Raw genomic sequence first — 15,348 nt, forward strand, 5'->3', positions numbered from 1 at the left:
TTTCAACAAAGAGTCGAGACTTTGGAAAAAGACAAAGCGAACAAGACAAAAGGGAGATAAACAGAGAGAGACTTGTGGAGAAGTGGAGGGATGGAGAGAACCAGAGGGAGGCCGGCTGAGTGGGAGTGATGCATGCTGGGCAGGAAGCCAGGGGTAAGATTAGTGACCGTCACTATGGCGACACAGAACTCTCCCTCTCACACACACTTGAACGGTTTGATTTGTTACCTGAGACGGGGAAATGCGCTGTAGGAGCAAATCAAGAGATGGTATTTCAAAATTGATGTTGCATGTATCCAGTAGGTACTGCATGTTGCACATTTTTTCAAGTTTTAAATCAAGCTGCTAATGTACAGCACGTATTTCATACATGTATAGACTGCTGAACAGGATAAATCATGGGCTACACTGACATGGGGAAAGTGTTTTGACATAATATGATGGACATTTTTCTGGTTTATTTATTAGCTGAGGCCATGTCTCATCTACAGGGACAGACAGACATCTCTGTCACAACTTGTCAAATCAGTTTTTGAACTAGGGCAGACAGGCGCACCGGAAAAGATAAACAGGATTTTGAATTTAATTTTAAACATTAGCTGGAACACCACTCGAATCGTCTGGTTTTTATAATTAGTACCAAGCCTCTGCCAGGCTCTTACAGAGCTTGCAGATGATTTTTAAATGTCCCCACTCTTAGTCACCCTTCTCTACATAAAAGGCATATTCTATAGTAGCATCACTGGCACTGTGGAATCACATTCATTAACGTGACACACTTTGAATTGTGGGACTGTCCGCAGGAAGTAGAGCACACGCTTTTTATTCCATTGTGGGAATTTGTGACGGCCGTGCAGGATGCATAATTTTCACCTTCAGAATTCAGACATTTAAATAAAGGGCTAAATATAGTTCACCCTGCTGTAAAGGAGAGGTTCTGGACACAGCTTTTGTGTGACTGCGTCCTAGTCCTGAATGTGTCTGGATAATTGGAAACCATGTCGCATCTCAGCACAACACTTTATTAGCTTTCATTATAATAATTTATTGATTACTCTATTAGCTGATTGATTGAAGTGTTTTGGAAAAGTGAAGACAGGGAGGGAATGATGAAGAGAAATAAAAGTTGTCAGTGAGTCTGACACGAGATGAAGGCTTTGTCAGGCTGTCCTCTGTGGACGTTACTAGCCAAATATAACACCTGACCCATTTACTACCTCTCTCTCTGATGGCTGCCCCCACCAACCATCATACACACACATACACATTCACTCTGAAGGTCTTTTTTTTATTGTCCTTTGATATTAGTCGCTTAGATTTATCAACCTATATGTGGGTGAAAGATAGAGAAAGCCATTGCTAAGATATCCTTTAGCATGTTCAGGCCTGTACACAACGTGTTAAATCTAAAGTTTAAAGAGGCAAGGTGATGGGACATATTGCGGCGTCCAGTTATTAACATGTACCTATAAAGCCAACTGAGAGGACGTTAATTTTATGCCCACCGCTGACTCAGAGGTATAATAGTTCATCGTCAGCATATGGTAGTTTGCAAAGTGGTAAAAATAATAATTAAAGAAGTCTCTGGAGTTGAATATTACTGTACAGCTCGGTTCTTCATTATATCATCATCATCCTCTGAGTGCACACACACAGATGCACTAACTGCTGTTCAGTTGTTTAATTTTAAACAAAGGTGTTTCCTGCAAGCTTCAACACCTTTGCGGAAGACAGTTCGGTAAGTTAATTTAAATTACTGCTAAGATTTGTTTGTGCTCCTGCAACACAAATTGAAGCCTCCTCTGAGCACAAGTAATTTTGAACTCATGGCAATGTTAGAATACAAACAAACAAATCTGAATGCTTAATTAAGTTCAGTTAACCGTCAGACCTAATGTAGCGCCTGTGGAATGTTGATCAGGAAAGCGAATGCACACAAGTGCGCAGATATGTAGCTAGTTGCCTTCCATCTCTCATCAACCTTTAACAGCTTCTGCAAACGTCATTATTTAATATGATGTAATCATTTATAGGAGAAAATGTACAATGTTATATTAATAACTGCTTGTCAAGCAAAGATGCGATCTGTCGTAAAGCTAAAGACGATGTCTGCAAATAGGTAGGAATAATGTGTCTGGAAACAGCTTCTCATTATAGCTATTTATTTTGAACAGTATAATACACATATACATTGCTAGTAATATTTCTATATCTGTTGTAGCTTTAATTGGCTTTATTTTGCATCATATTTAGTCTGCCAGAGACATAACTGGGGTGAAAAACTACCTCCACTTGAGTGGAAAATTTCCACCACCGGCCAAATTCTCCAAGGGTGCTTGATGTAGATTTCACCAGCGTAAGACGAACTCACTGAAGAGGCCAAAATCTGGCGGATCGGCGTCGTTGAGGCGCCGCCATCGATACCCACATGGCAAGTCTCAGTTCTGCCGCATGCTCCAAGGGCACAGATGGTGAGTCAGTCAGACTCTAATGACCACAGTCAACAAAACAACAGAGCTCCAACAAAAGCCTTCACATGAAAGGACGTGGCTGTTGATCCAACTGATATCCCGTATAGCGTGGGTCCAGAGAGAACAAGGAGACTGGTGGATGTGCATGGAAATGGAAGCCGCTTTGGTTTCATATTCAGGCTTTGGTTTTTATTTTTAAGTGGCTTCTATGCTGGAAATAGTCCTTTAAATGCTTTTGCTTTGGAGTTTAAGTTGTGAATTTCTTGTTTTAACAGCTCTTTCTTCAGCAAGACAACTGTTAATGACGCCTGAATGTTGCTCCAGACCTTCTTGCCTAAGAAACAGCAAACGTGTACACATTTAAGTTAAAACAATAAAATGTTTGCATTTAAAACTAATTTCTTTATATTAATTTGTGGCTCATTTGCAGTTTTCAGTGGCTCCAAAGAAAAATTTAATTTAAAGATGCCTCTGCCGGCAGCATATTCTCCTTAAAAACTCAATGCAAGTGCTCATGTTTGAACAGAAGTTCGGTGTAACAGTAAATGTGTAAAACATAAAGTTGAGTATAAAGTTGTCCTAATGCATAAGCTGGAAGAAATACTTGAAAAATCGTCCTGGCTATGATAGATGAACTCTAGTAGGAAGCTAAAAGGTCGACGCAAGTGTCATCACATGACACCAGCAGTTGAACTTACATTACGTTACATACGTATGTTACATACTTTACGTACTTTACGTTAAATATGTCACATGCACCAATATGATTCAATTACATACATAAATACAAAAAAAATTCACAACACCTAATGCATCAGACACATTTTTCCAAACTGATTTTTAAACATAAAAGGCTGTCTTTGCCAATACTGTAAGCAAGATACTGCAATGTGATTCAGATTAGATGTTAGATGTAATGGTAAATTAACAAAAACTCTTGCTCACATACAGATTTAATTCCTTTCATGCTGCACATTCACTAGCTTTCAGTAGGTACCAGTGATCACCCACTTAATGAAAAGGTGTAGCTATAGGTGTTACAAACTGTGATATCACCTGGGGAACTATGAGGAGCATTGCAGAAGTACACTGTAAAAGGAAACACTGCAGAATTAAAAAAACAAACAAAAGACAATTCCTTTAAAGCAATGACATGACCAACATAAGAGTACCACAGAGAATACAAAACATATCAGTTGTTATAATGAATCATAAGAGACAACATTAAGAAAATCAAGCAAACCTAAACGCAGCAATACCAGAATGGGTAGCATAAATCAGAGAAGCAACAGATCCAAATTCCCATAAATAAAAAAAACATTATGTCCCCAAACTCCACAAACACAATTGTATTTCCATGTATTCATTAAACAATGTGCAGTATTGATTTGTGGTTGCGAATATGTCTCTGTAAATAGGGGAACCCTGCATTACAGGATGTACAATGCCAGTGTGTTCACTAGATGGTGTTGTTGCGCTGTCCGTTTGTTAACTACACCTTGAGCTTGTACAGACTCTTTGACCATCACTTGGTGTTGTGTGCAAGTGTGTGAGATTCCTCTGTGCCTCTGCCTGAACCTGTCCATGTAAGTATATATGTCTGTAAGCGCTAATGCTGGGGTGAGGGGGGTCACATACCTGAGGATAGAGATGCTGCATTGGTCTTAGATCAAACCAGAACCTAATCACGTCCGCTTGTTTTTCCTTTTTTGCGCAAGTAGGTCAGCTTTTCCCAAGGACCAAGACTCGTGTCATACTCACTGATATCTGAGGAGGACAGATGTGAGAAAAGTCATGTTTTAGCACCTTTCTGGATACATGATAGGAATGTGTTTTGGAACTCTTGCAGTACTTCCTTACTTCTTTCTTGCTCGTCCAAAATGATTGAATGTTCAGTCCACATAGCCAGTTTGAATGAGTTTAATGCTAATTGAACAATAACATTGTTTGCTTTTCCGTCTTGTCCTGAATTTGCACTGCTTCGTGTTGAAACAAACAAAGCCAGTCAGAAAAGTCTAGGAAATGTCAAGGAAGTATATGGAATGACTATACTGTCTGCTTTAGTTGCCTCTTTGTCTCCAGAACCCACAGTTGTATCTGCCAAAAGGATCGTGTTTAGATATTTGACAACAGCCCAGAACATGTGGGGATTGTGTTGTTGTTGCTGCCAACAGGGTTGACACTGATCCTTGATGTTTTAGTGCAACTAGTGTTTGATTGAATGCCTTTTTATCCATTGACTATTTGACATTTTGGGACAAACTCTTGAAAGAATTAGATGGGGAAACCAAAACTATTTAATGGCATCTAATAAAACCGTCTATGAAACAATATGGTTAGCTTAGCAAAGCATAACGACTTGGAGACAGTTATTCTGTTGGTTTTAAAAGGGAATTACCGTTTTTTACAACCTGGACCTTATTTCTGGCATAATGATCGTTTACTCACCCATATAACTTTGGTGTCATTTGGAGTCGCTGGGAAGATATTTGGATCCAGCAGAGCGCCGCGTATATCCATATAGTGGGAGTGACTAGGGCACCGAAACGCAGCCTCTAAATAACACATTATCTGCCGCGAAACTCGTTCATTTCACCAATATTTTGTTATGATACGCTAGTGCTATTCCCTGTTGAGTCCATCATCCGGCGTCTGTAGATTGACCTTCTAACTTCTGACCTGGATGATGTCATCTCTGAGTGCCGTGTGCTTCTGCGACGGTTGGCTTGTTTTCTGTAATTTGCTACTGCTAGTTTTTTGCAAGATGGCTGAATATTTTTCCGATTCTGAGGTTGTGGATGACGACTTTGTTTAAGATGGACGTCCTTACCGTTTTGAGCCAGAGTATACGGATGAGGAGCTTGTTGAAAGGAGGATGCAGAGGCAGAGAGAGGAACAGCTGGCCAAAAAACAACAAATGTGTTATTATGTGTTATTTAGAGGCTGTGTTTCGGTGCCCCAGTCACTCCCACTATAAAGATATACGCGGCGCACCTCTGGATCCAAATATCTTCCGAATGACTCCAAATGACACCAAAGTTATATGGGTGAGTAAACGATCATTATGCCAAAAATAAGGTCCAGGTTGTAAAAAAATGGTAATTCCCCTTTAATGCATAAAAAAATGGAAATGTGACTAAACCATTGTGCTGGACCAAACCAGAATTTGGAGTTTTTACCTCTGGACAGAGCAATGCTTGCTGTTTCCTCTTCTGGACATTAGTTAGACAAAGCTGCCTCTTAGCGTTAGCTTCAGATTATAGAAAGTTAGTTAGATGTCTTATTATCTCAATCTGGACAGGGGAGCAACAACACGTATTCCCCCCAGAATTGAATTACTATTTTAAAGTAAAATCAAGTAAATATATGAGTTTGAAGTTATCCAAACACACCAATCATTATCCTTAGACATCCTTGAAAAATTTGGGTAAATAACTTCCTACCATACCAGTATCTACTAAAAATGACAGAACTGCTCAATCTCCTCCTATGTATCAGTCCATACTATGATATGTTTTCATTTCAGTACTAAAGCAATGCTTAGAAAACCTTCCCATATTGTGCCTGGGAAAATGGGTAAATTACATTAACTGGGGTTATTTGAGTGTTCTATGGAATGAAAACATTTGTTCCAAGCTGGTCTCCAAAGTTAGGCTGCAGATTATAAAATGGGCCATTGAGGTCTTTTATGAGATGTGGTAATGTTTCCTGTGGAGGTGGTGCTACTGCTGCTGCTGCTGCTTCAGCTCTCCGGTCAGTCTTTACGAACCATTTGAAAAGGGGAATGGGAAGACCGATGAGTGACTGAGATTTATTTTTTAATCAGCAGAGTGAGACGGCTTTTTTTCTTCCTGCTCTTGCGAGATGTCTATGTAGGAGACTCTGTGTTCTGCACAAATTCAGATCTCCCAACAATATTAAGACCCCCCCCTCCCCCAACTATCTTTTTTGTCAGTCTGCCATAGAGAAGCTGACCTGGAAAGACCGTCTTCCTGGATACTTCATCAATGTTTCCTCCATCCTCTTTATGGTAAGTACATAAAAGTCAGGTTAATGGTGTCTAAGGATGAGAGCTTTAGGTGGAAAAATAAAGTTACACACTTATTGTACTTAAATAAGCATTTGACTTACCCACATCCATTAATTCTAGCCCCGTCACTGTACATACAGCAGTCAGTGAATAATGACTGATCTGTTCTCCCTCTCTTATCTTTCTTTGCTCTCAGTTTGGGCTGACGTTTTCTGCGGTCTTCGGCGTCATCGTCTACCGCATCACAGTGTCGGCCCTGATGGCGATGAGCCCTGACCCGGAGATAAAGTCCAATGTTCGGGTGACAGTGACAGCGACTGCGGTCATCATCAACCTTGTGGTTATCCTGATCCTTGATGAAATCTACGGAGCTGTGGCGCTGTGGCTAACTGAGCTAGGTACAGAGATGCATTAAGTCCTTTTACTCTAAAGCAGTGCAGCTCCAAGAACATAAAACAATTAACCAACTGTGAAAACACAAAACACTGAACTGATAACTGTTAAAACAAGCCCTAGCATTCTTGTTCTTGCCTAGGGTTATATGAGAAGATACCACTCTCCTGTCTACTGCTGCAACTGCGCAACGTTTTTAGCCTACCAGTTAACCTGGTTCTGTCCTGCTATAAAAACAATAATATATATCATTTAAAAACACATGTTTTCTGCATGGAAGATGATTGAACCTAGAGGTACTGGTGGGCGCCTTGTCATACATTCGGCTGGGCTAGCTCTTTTCTCCCTGATCCTGCTCTTTATGCTAGGTGAACCACATCCTTTTTTCATTTCCATTTCTCAATGTGTCCTTGTCTGTACTTGTGTTCTTGTGGGCGTGTAAAATATGATCAGTTGCAGCCCAAGCATGTCCCAAGTGTCCCAATTCAATGTTCGCATCTGACCAAGTACAGTCCAAATACTCGGATGTGCTCTTGCCCTGTCCGTTTTACCGAGGATGGATCGGGAGGTAACTTTTTAGGACTTGGTACAGTCAGGTATCCCAGAATACCTCCGGGAGACATCAAGTACGCTGCTGTTCCAGGTTCAGAATCACATCATCCTCTGTCCTCCATAGTCCACACTTCACAATCTCAATTGTCAAGTCCTAACTGCCAAATGTACAAGTTCAGAGTTTGTGTAGTTGGTACTGATGAACGTCCCTTAGCTGTATCTTACTACTTCAAACTGTTCATTTAAACTTAAACCATTAGCTGGAAAAAGCAATCAGTCAGTATTTGTCCAGGTGACTTGTTCCTGATTGGATCTCTGATAACTCAGACACATTGCAATGTCATATGTAATTGTCATCATTAGCTTTATCTGTGAGTATTTGCGTAAGAAAGAGAATACTTTTCTTTCCTTCTTGGAGGACAGTTTGATAAAACTTTGATGTGTTCACGCTCCAGTCGTCCCATCAGTCATCCCAAGGGGTTTACATTCATATTAAAAACCTCTGAAATAGAGGAAACGAATGCGAAGTACAAGTGTGTGAAAGAGGAAAGTGTGTGTGTGAGTGGGAGAGAGAGAGAGAGAGAGGGTGAGACATAGAGATATTTTAACCTACTTCTAGCACGGTGATCCTTTTCTTTTTTTTTAAACTTTGTTCAAGATTTGGACCGACAGAATCACCACGGTTCTCGTGCAATCACAAGGAACCAAACGGATGCACTGCATTAACCTACGTCACACACCATTTAATTTTTTGTGTAAATACCCTTTGCGATCTCCTGACTGAAAAAAATGCCATGCCAACTCATTCTTACACTTTCACCTCGACTATTTTTCAGAGATTCCTAAAACGGAAACCAACTTTGAAGAGCGTCTCATCCTGAAAGCCTTCTTACTCAAGTTTATGAATGCGTATGCACCCATCTTTTACGTGGCTTTCTTCAAGGGACGGTAAGCCCCCACAAGCTTTGTTTCAATACTGAGCAGTGGGTTTATTAATTCTCTATTTTCCTAAAGAGAATTTTCTCAGACTATAAAGGAACGTTCAACCCTTACATTTATGAGTGTTCAGTGTTTCCTTATTGCTTGTCTTTTTGTGTTTCTGTAGGTTTGCAGGTCGACCCGGAAATTACGTGTATGTCTTTAATGACTACCGGATGGAGGAGGTTTGCTGTTTTTCTTTAAATCTATCGTTCTCGTCTCCTTTGTGAGTGATTAAGATATACATTTAGAGTGAGTATATGTCCAAATATAAGAGAAAGTAAATGTGTGTCCCTCAGTGTGCTCCGGGAGGCTGCCTCATTGAGTTGTGCATTCAGCTGAGCATCATCATGCTGGGGAAGCAGCTAATCCAGAACAACATCTTTGAGATCGGCATCCCGTAAGTCGACTACTTTCCTCTTTCTTGATGAGATCGCTCGAGTCTTAGAGTATCAGTAATAAACTCTAAAACAGGACTTTTTCGTCTTAGCCCAAAAAGACACTGACGTGTCTCATTCTCCGACACACACGCTTAGCAGATTCCTGCTTCCCTTTCTTCTCTTAATAACATTCCTTCATGCCGTTACAGTGGTACTCTTTCTTGTGAAATACCTTTTCCGTGCAAATCCCAAGGTTTTGAGGTCAGTTCTGTTTAGAACAACTGTCACACAACAGATGTGCCTTATGGCTTCAGGCTACACTGTTACTGCTGCTGTACGAATGGCTTGACCCCTTGACCCCCTTGTTAGGTGAGTCCCATCAAACGCTCTGTTTTTTTTATTAGGCGTCTGGAGGGATCAGCGAGCCACAGCACATTCAGCCATACCATGTACATACCGCTTCTCACTCAACCCCTTAAAAGTTTTTACATCTGGGAAGTGACCAGTAAAACCACACTGTCCTTCTCAAAGTCAAGAAAGGACTGTTCTAAAGTCGAGGATCCTTCAAATTCTACCATGGACCGAGTTCTTCTGTTTGACAGTCTTCTACCATTCCTACTGTGCATGTATCCTCCATGCTGTTAAAGCACCCACAATCCTCTGTGTGCATACAAAGGTGGGACCTTTTCAGTGACACACACCTGTTCTAGTATGTTCTCTCTATATCTATAAGGAGTCTTGCCTAGCCTCTGAAGGACCTGGGTTCAGGGGGCTATCCCATCAAGGAACCATCCTTGACTTTGAGAAATACAGTCTGGCAATTTAATGAAACGTCTCATGGTGAAAGCACTACATCACTGACGATAAAAATAAGTGGGTTACACCCTGAAATATCGCAGTTTGGGCCTTTTATACCTGTGCTGATAAAATAGGAAAATGCACCGAGTGTGTTGGGAATTGATAGCAGATGGGCATTGTAGCTTGGTCGGGAATCAAAACCAAGGATTAACTGCTCAGAGCTCATACGCCTATATGGTATTTGACCCTCGGCTATCAGGTTGCCCCTCCAAGGCTAATTGAAGTCGTGTCAGCTTCATCTGGGTTAGATTGCTCCCAAACACAACAGGTCCCCAGCAAGTGTTTTCTTCAGACGCCTGAAAGCCTTTGGGCTGGACCTGCTCATCCTCCCAAAGAGGGTTCAGGTCTTGGGAGACTTCACACCAACGTCATTCTGAATTCCCACTCTTAGAGATAAAAAACAAGTGACAGTCTTGTTGACTCATTATTACATATCAAGTCATTAAAAATTTATTTGAACCACAGGAGGAACTACACATTACACATTCTGTTACTATGCAGGTGTAAGTGCAGTGAATCAACTTAAATTTAAGAAGCCTCTCGGCTCAGACCAATGACTACTCCCTGTACCTGTTGGTTTTCTGCTCCAGCTCCCCCACACAGTCCATAAACACTTGGCTTGTTAGGTTAATTGGTGATTCTAAATTTGTTGTAGGTGTGAATGTGAGTGTGAATGGTTGCATGTCTCTTTGTGTTAGTCCTGTGTTCCATTGGTAATTGTGAAAAGTGCAGCATTAAATGGAAAAGTTGATCTGGAATCGCTCAGCTGGGAACTGATTATTTTCCGGAAAAGATCTGCTGGACCAATCAAATTGTTTGGGCAGGCTTTATGCAGTGATGGACAGAAAAGCAACAGTGATGTAATCATACGCATCTGACGGGAGTTGAGTTGATGGGTCTGACTGGTTATAGGACAGTCCAACTTCATCCAGAGGTATTCCTCTGTATCTATTGAAGCACGCCACATAATGAAATCATCATGAAATCTAGACTCATGACTAATGTACTCCTATATCCATACAAGAACTGAGTCAGGCTACACCAGGCCAACCTGGACAACTTGGACATCTAGCAAATACCAAGTGTGTTCTGGAAGTTATTTCATTAGTTGTTTCTCTGGCCACTTGATGAATGTCCGGATCACAGCTCTTGTGCTCTGCATCGCTGCGATGCTTAGTTACGTTTCTGAGGAGGTGCACGTCAGGCTACGGCGTTAGGGTCTGCATAGGGTCTGGGCTCTCGCGGTAGCTACGGTGTCAAATTAACGCAGAAGCATAAACCATGCATTACTATGTATATCATTATTCTATATGATCAGCCTCTTTCATATTCATATTAAAATGTGTAGTTAATACAAGGAGCTGCAGCTTGAATGAATAGTCTGGTGATTTTATGTAATCTAGCTCATTATCCAGCAAGAAGTCAGGTTACATTTTGGTCGGATGCCTTTCATTCTTCACAAGTTTTATGGCCTGGCTATAAATCACCGTCACCGAAGGAAAGAAAACAGAATGAGAGGGAAATGAGACGGATACACTGAACGGACACACAGAGAGTCCTGACCCACATCAGAAACCTCTAATCTCTGCTTAGACCAGTGACTGCATGTGGAGACAGTGCGTGCATGTGCTCATATACTTTACAAATATGTGTGTCTGATGTACTCATTATAGGAAATTCATGTTTTCTCTTGCATCTAGCATTCAAGCTCCCTTGTGTCTGTGAATACCGCATGCGTAATGCAATCAAGAGTTTAGCTGCTTTTATTAGCACAAGCAACACAAACAGTCATAGGCACAACCACGCCGCACACACTGTCACCAGTGCTGACCGTTCCCACAAGTACTCCTACAGTATGCACAAAAACATGCTCCAAGCTTGGAAACACAAACACTCATAAACTACATTTGTGTTTCCCAGCAGCAGTGTGTTAGCTCTCAGTTCTCAGTTGAACATGTCAGCCAGCTTTTCTTCATGGGTTTACACTGAAATGGTGTCGTAAATACCCGTTAGGCTATTATGTTTCACAAGCAGAGATTTTCTCAATCTGTATCGTTCCAAAGAATGTTTAGTTCACGTAAAGGCGGGTGTTGTATTTGTTTGAGGCACATTTCTTTTTCATTGGAATTAGCATTTTAGATTCTCCCATCCAAACGTACTGTTGGTGCTACATAAAACATTAAATGTGTATAAATTCAGTAATAAACCCAGTTTAACCTGCTATGAAAGAACCAAAACGTGCCATTTCCATTTTTCTTCTTCGCACTCAACTTGCCCTCCATGCTAACAGGAAGCTGAAGAAGTTGGTGCGTGCGTTAAGGGATAAAGAATCGGCTCAGAAGGAGAGCGAGGGGGAGAGGCCTCCGCAGCAGTGGAACCTGGATTACGCCCTGGCTCCCTTCGAAGGCCTCACACCGGAATACATGGAGATGAGTGAGTTTGCTTGCACACAGAGAAAAACAGCCTCGGGGACGAAGAGCAGCAACAACATGCTTTTAAAATGAGCGTTCCTGTACATCCCTGAGAGCTATTTCATAATCTGTATCTGTGAGGACATTCCAGGCAAATGTGCTCAGTGTGCACGTTTATGCATTGGGGATGTATTTATGTTCGGCTTCTGTTACCGCACACTCATCGCAGCTGTTTTTCTTCATGAGCTGCATTTTGTGTATGATTATCAGGCAAAGTAAAGGTCACAAGCTCTTATGGCCGGAGGTCAGCGTGATGGAGACTATAGCCCAAAAGAAGTGTGTGAATTTGACACAGCAGACCTCTGTTTATATCCCAGCGTTTTCCGACAGTCAGTGTAAAATTCTGTACTCTATATAAAATTACACGGTAACTTCCCCAACCACAAACCACAAAACATAAAGACTGAAATGCTTTCTCCCTTCATATATAATCAATCTCGGCTGTGTATTTAGGTCTACATTTTTTACATTTAAGCATAACAGGCTAACATGTAGTTTCTCGTCTAAACTCTTTCACAGCCAGTGCCGCCATGTTTATATGGGTTTAACGTTGATTTGGAGAGTGTTTGAGGGAACAGGCCACCGTGTTGGTTGGCTAACAAGCAGTCAGGCTACGGGCGTTTCGGTTCTTACGTAAACATACATAATACGAGCTGTGTGATTCAAAACACGCAGCAGGACTTCAAACAAAGGTTCTTCTGGCCCGTTAGGTGCAAGTGTAGCAAAGTACAAATATGCAAGCACATTCTGGAGCTACGGTGTGAAATGTGAAAAATTGGGACGTTTAAGAAAAGAAAAAGATTATTGTTAGTTCTTATAATGTTTTCAACCTTGGAGAAAGAAGTAACTGGACAGAAAATCTGAATATTTACTTGAAGGACTTCAAACTACAATAAGTCTGCAACATACACCGTGCATAAAATACGCATGTAGCCACAGTGGTATGAGTTCGGCATTTGGCCGTTGCTGTTGTTTTATTTTTCTTTGCGAGAAGTGATCGTATTTGAATGAGCGGGAGGAGCAAGGGGTAGAGCGAGGGGCCACTTTAAGCTTGGCAACGACCAACTTTTCAAATACCTTATGGTTTCTCAAGGACCAATTGAATTACCTAAACAAAATGATTTCTTCTGCACTTAATGTCCATTCACATTGTATTTTCACTCTTCAGTAGTCACACATGTTTGAGCTAACACAGGACCAAATTAAATTTAGTTGTGACTTCTCAACATCTTGAACACAGAGATACTTTCCCATTCAGCAGGTGAACATGAAAGCAGTGAACCAGTGTTAAACTTTGCATCCTGCACCATAAAACCAAAGCAGTACCTGACGACTGCCATGCGGTCTCATAAAGTAGACAGCTGATGTGGCCTGATATCCCTAATCGTTTCCTGCTGGCCAACTGAAGCCAAAGCGCAGCAGCAGTTCAGCGAACGTGCAGCAACAAGCTCGATAATTGTGCGAAGCCAATAGCTGTTGAAAGCATGACGATTTTGGCAAAAGTGTTTTTTTTTAATGGGAAATGTTTTTGCACTTAAGAACGGTTAGAGAACTGGAATAGTATCAAACAGAAACATTTTGATTCTGTGCAATCGGAGACAGAGGACTTTTAGACTTTTTAGGCATTTAGACTTTGGTTAGTGCTGTGATATTGTTGTGAGGCGAATTCAAGTGGCATTGAGAGAAAGAGAGGGAGAGAGAGGTGGGAGGAAAATCACATTTGAGGTCGAGAAGAAGCGAACGAAGACTGGGCTGATGTCGCTGCGGGGCACGGCCAGGAATGTCAGAAATGTCTGAACTCTACATCCAAACACACACACACATTGTTGTCCGGGTGTGAACGAGCTGTCTAGGGATTTTCATTAACTCACTTATTATTATTTATGCGCTTTCTGCACCTCTTCCCCGTGAGCCCTGGCGCTTGTGTTAAGGTATGCGTGTCTTTCTCCGTGTGTCTGGTTCGTACCCGTCAACCTCGGCTCAGGTAGGTCGCCGGGTCATTCTAAGCTTGCCTTCTAGCGCCGCCGTCGTATTTTCTTCCCGGCCGCCCATTGTCTCCGCGTGACGTGCCGAGGTGAAGCCGTCAGTCTCCCGCTCGCTGGAAATCCCCGTTCCCACACTGCTAAAGTTGCACTGCTCCGATCAGAGCGTCCGCCAGGGTGAGGCGAACTGCCTTGTCTTTCTCAGGTTTCCTTTCCACATTCTTAGGAAGCAGGTGAATTCAGATTAATCAACGCAGAAGAAAGGTTTATTGCTGCGCACCTTTCGTACTGGCCACTGGGTCAGCCTTGTTTCATTCTGTGTGACCAATCAGACTCACTGACATGCTATTATTCAGAGTGGAAACCCACCTAAAAGGATTATAACTGAGTAGGCGACTCTTGTTTGTCTTGTGGAAGTTCTACTGAGTCCTTTATGAACCTTATATTAAGTTTTGATCTACGCTTGTCCTTTCCCAACTGGAAAACTGAATAAAGTTCTTGATGTTTGACCTAGACATATCAAGTGATGTTAATAGTGGACTCTAAGGACTAAATCCACCATAATCAATGGTCCGCTCTTTGTGCGACGTGGTGCCAATAAGGTTTTGGGGTTTTTGCTGTGGTAAGCTGCCGTTCTAGCAGCTTGTCAGTCTGCGGAATCAAACTAAACGCTCGTCTTGTGGGGTCAAAGACAGAAGGTTCTCTGCTTTCTTCTTTAAAATTTGATGTTGAAAAGTCTAAGTTCCTCAAAGGGAGACTATCCTTTCCTTAGGTTCTCTCTCTTAAATTGCTTATGTTTCTAGCTACTGAGCTACTTTTAAACTTGACAGTAGTGGCATTCCAATTGCCACTTTGATGCTCACAGTTCTGCAGTGTTTGTGTGGCATCACTGTGTTTGATTGTGATGTACTTAGGTACAAGTTATAATGATTACTTGGATGCTTTATCAAGCTATCTAATCAGGTGGATATGCACAAGGCACGCAAACATACAGTGTAGCTAGCTTCATGAAAGCGTCCCAGTTTTGCTGGTGTGGTAGACTGTTACATCTTAAAAGTCGGGATCAACAAGGCGAGCCCCGGACTGACTCCTGACCAGACAAATCACCGCTCGCGGAAGTTAGTCTAACGGCGTCTCAGTGGCTGTATCAGAAATGCGCTTCAGATGTTGTAGGTTTGATTCCTTCTGTCTCACGCCAACTGCTCATGTGCTGTCAAAAAGCAGAAACGGCCT

The 15,348-nt window shown here is 41.7% G+C and overlaps 1 protein-coding gene across 1 annotated transcript in view; it reads left to right on the forward strand.

The window, feature by feature from the left end:
• Positions 1-15,348, forward strand: part of ano2b (anoctamin 2b) — a 65,520-nt gene that overhangs the window by 32,705 nt on the left and 17,467 nt on the right. Inside the window, exons 17-22 of the mRNA XM_084573540.1 lie at positions 6,427-6,501; positions 6,698-6,899; positions 8,283-8,394; positions 8,552-8,609; positions 8,724-8,824; positions 11,953-12,095. Coding sequence (XP_084429666.1) covers positions 6,427-6,501; positions 6,698-6,899; positions 8,283-8,394; positions 8,552-8,609; positions 8,724-8,824; positions 11,953-12,095 — 691 coding nt within the window. The remainder of the gene's footprint in view (positions 1-6,426; positions 6,502-6,697; positions 6,900-8,282; positions 8,395-8,551; positions 8,610-8,723; positions 8,825-11,952; positions 12,096-15,348) is intronic.

This window comes from Chelon labrosus (assembly GCF_963514085.1).
Source record: "Chelon labrosus genome assembly, chromosome: 23".
NCBI classification, from domain to species: Eukaryota; Metazoa; Chordata; class Actinopteri; order Mugiliformes; family Mugilidae; genus Chelon; species Chelon labrosus.